This window comes from Euprymna scolopes, chromosome 10 (assembly GCF_053919585.1).
Source record: "Euprymna scolopes isolate OS-2025 chromosome 10, ASM5391958v1, whole genome shotgun sequence".
Classification (NCBI taxonomy): domain Eukaryota; kingdom Metazoa; phylum Mollusca; class Cephalopoda; order Sepiida; family Sepiolidae; genus Euprymna; species Euprymna scolopes.
This window is the reverse complement of record NC_136491.1, coordinates 34,911,712-34,913,784: the sequence shown is the minus strand read 5'-3', so window position 1 is coordinate 34,913,784 and position 2,073 is coordinate 34,911,712. Positions and strand designations below refer to the sequence as shown.

General features: G+C 46.4%; 1 protein-coding gene across 1 annotated transcript; it reads left to right on the top strand.

The window, feature by feature from the left end:
• Positions 1-944: 944 nt before the first annotated feature.
• On the top strand, positions 945-1,748 carry LOC145286391 (uncharacterized). The gene has a single exon (XM_080135318.1). The coding sequence runs from the start codon at positions 945-947 to the stop codon at positions 1,746-1,748; it is 804 nt and encodes a 267-aa protein (XP_079991444.1).
• Positions 1,749-2,073: the final 325 nt, after the last annotated feature.

The window sequence follows — 2,073 nt, the reverse complement described above, 5'->3', positions numbered from 1 at the left end:
AGCCCTGTAATTCTAACCATGTGGGTATTCAAAACAAAATGCAGGAGCATGGTTCCCTGAATGACCATGGCAACAAATGGGAGAAGGTGCTCGGATATAGATACTGTCCTCTCTCATACACTTTTTGTGTAGCAGCTGTTAAGTGCGACTCTAGTGCCTTTACAAAAAGACAGATCCTCAGCGAGACAGCTAGAGTCTATGACCCGTTATCATTGTGCCTACCGGTTTCGTTACGTGGCCGTATTTTGTTGAGTGAACTTTGAAAGAAGGGATTGGGATGGGATGTAACGGTCCCATCAGAATACTTGTCCTTATGGAGGAAGCTTTCCCTTTATCTCTCTGAGCTGGAGACCGTCTCCTTCCCCAGAAGAGCACTCAGCGAGAATGAGGCTGGCAAACTTTTTCTTTTCTGCGATGCATCTCCAGAGGCATATGGCTTCGCAGCATATGTAATGGAAAATTGTCAATCTGGTCTGGTGTTAGCAAAAGCTAGGGTGGCTCCCTTGAAAATGAAAACTCTACCCATCTTAGAACTTATGGCCGTGTTTTTGGCTCTCCGGTGCCTGCCTACTTTGTTGAGGAATTTTGGAGGGTTTTCTCCCTCTAAGATTCATGTAGCCACAGATTCGCAGTTGTCCTCTCTTGGCTGATTTCCGGAAAAATTGTAAGCAGAAACCTCTTTGCCCGGAATAGATTGAAGACATCCAACAGATGAGTGCTGACTTGGAAGCCACACTAAGTTTCTCGCCCTCATTTTGTTGTCTCAACAACTGAGAATCCTGCCGATTTGATCACTAGGGGGTTAACTTTGAAAAGGTTCAAGGCTTGCCTTCAATTCTGGTGTTCTTGTCCGGATTGGTTTAGTAGCGGGGTCAGTCCATGGGCTGCACAGCAGTCGCCAGGTCTCAGCCAGCACAGCCAAGTGGTGGCCCGTTCTTCTTGGAATGCTGCCATCCTACAGGGAGAGGAATCACCTACTGTTCTTCCTCTCAAAAGATTTTCTTCGTTCACCAATCCAATTGAGAGTGACTTCCTTGGTCTTCAGATTCATCCGTCGGCTGCATCGGTTAGAAGTTGACACGGAAAGGCTTGCAGCCGGTCTGCTAATGAAAACGATGCAGCGCCAGACATATGCTGAGGAACTAGCATTCCTGCGGGATTCCTCAGGTAGGATAGTTCCGGGTTTGGTGCATGATCTCGACCTGTTCATTGATGGTGAGGGTCTTATCAGGTCATGTGGCAGAATTGCAAGGTCTCTTAATTTCGACCCGGAAGTTAAAAACCCTGTTCTGTCAGCAAAATATCACCCAGTAACTCGGCTTATAATAATGGATGTGCATACAAGGTGTCAGCACTTGGAGGTTGCATCCACTCTGGCAGTTAAGACGGTGTGGTTACTGGGTGCCCAAGGGGAGACAAGCAGTGAAAACATTCTTGGCTTCATTTGCACTGTGCCGCAAGTACAATGCCAGACAATATTGCCCCCCAATGTGGCCAGTTTGCCTGCTTCACGTGTTGAACTGGAGGTTCTCTTCAAATACACGGGAGTAGATTTTACTGGACACCTTTGGGTTAAAGAAGGGGCTAAGGTGGTGAAGATGTATCTACTCATCTTCACCTGTCTCGGTATCAGGGCTGTACATGTCGAGGTAGTACCAGGCATGAGCGTGTTGTCCTTTTTGCAGGCTCTGGTACGTTTTACAAACCTCCATGGTGTTCCAACAGCCATTTACTGTGACAATGCTTAGACCTTCATAGGAAGTGGGCAGTTATTTAAGAGATTGATGCTGACCCACGAATATCAACAGAAGTTTGGCTCTTGTCTGATTAAATTCTGTCCTATCCCTCTATTTTCGCCTTGGGTAGGAGGGGTCTGAGAGAGGAATATTCAGACAATTAAAAATTGTCTGCATAAGGTGGTTGGTAGAGGTGAGATCGATTATTTCACGTTACTAAGCATAGTATCCGATATACAAAGGGCAATTAACAACCGCCCTCTAACTTATCGAGAATCTGCAGAGACTGGGCTGGAGGCAGTAACTGCAAACATGTTTTTGAGGCCCAATAAGAGTC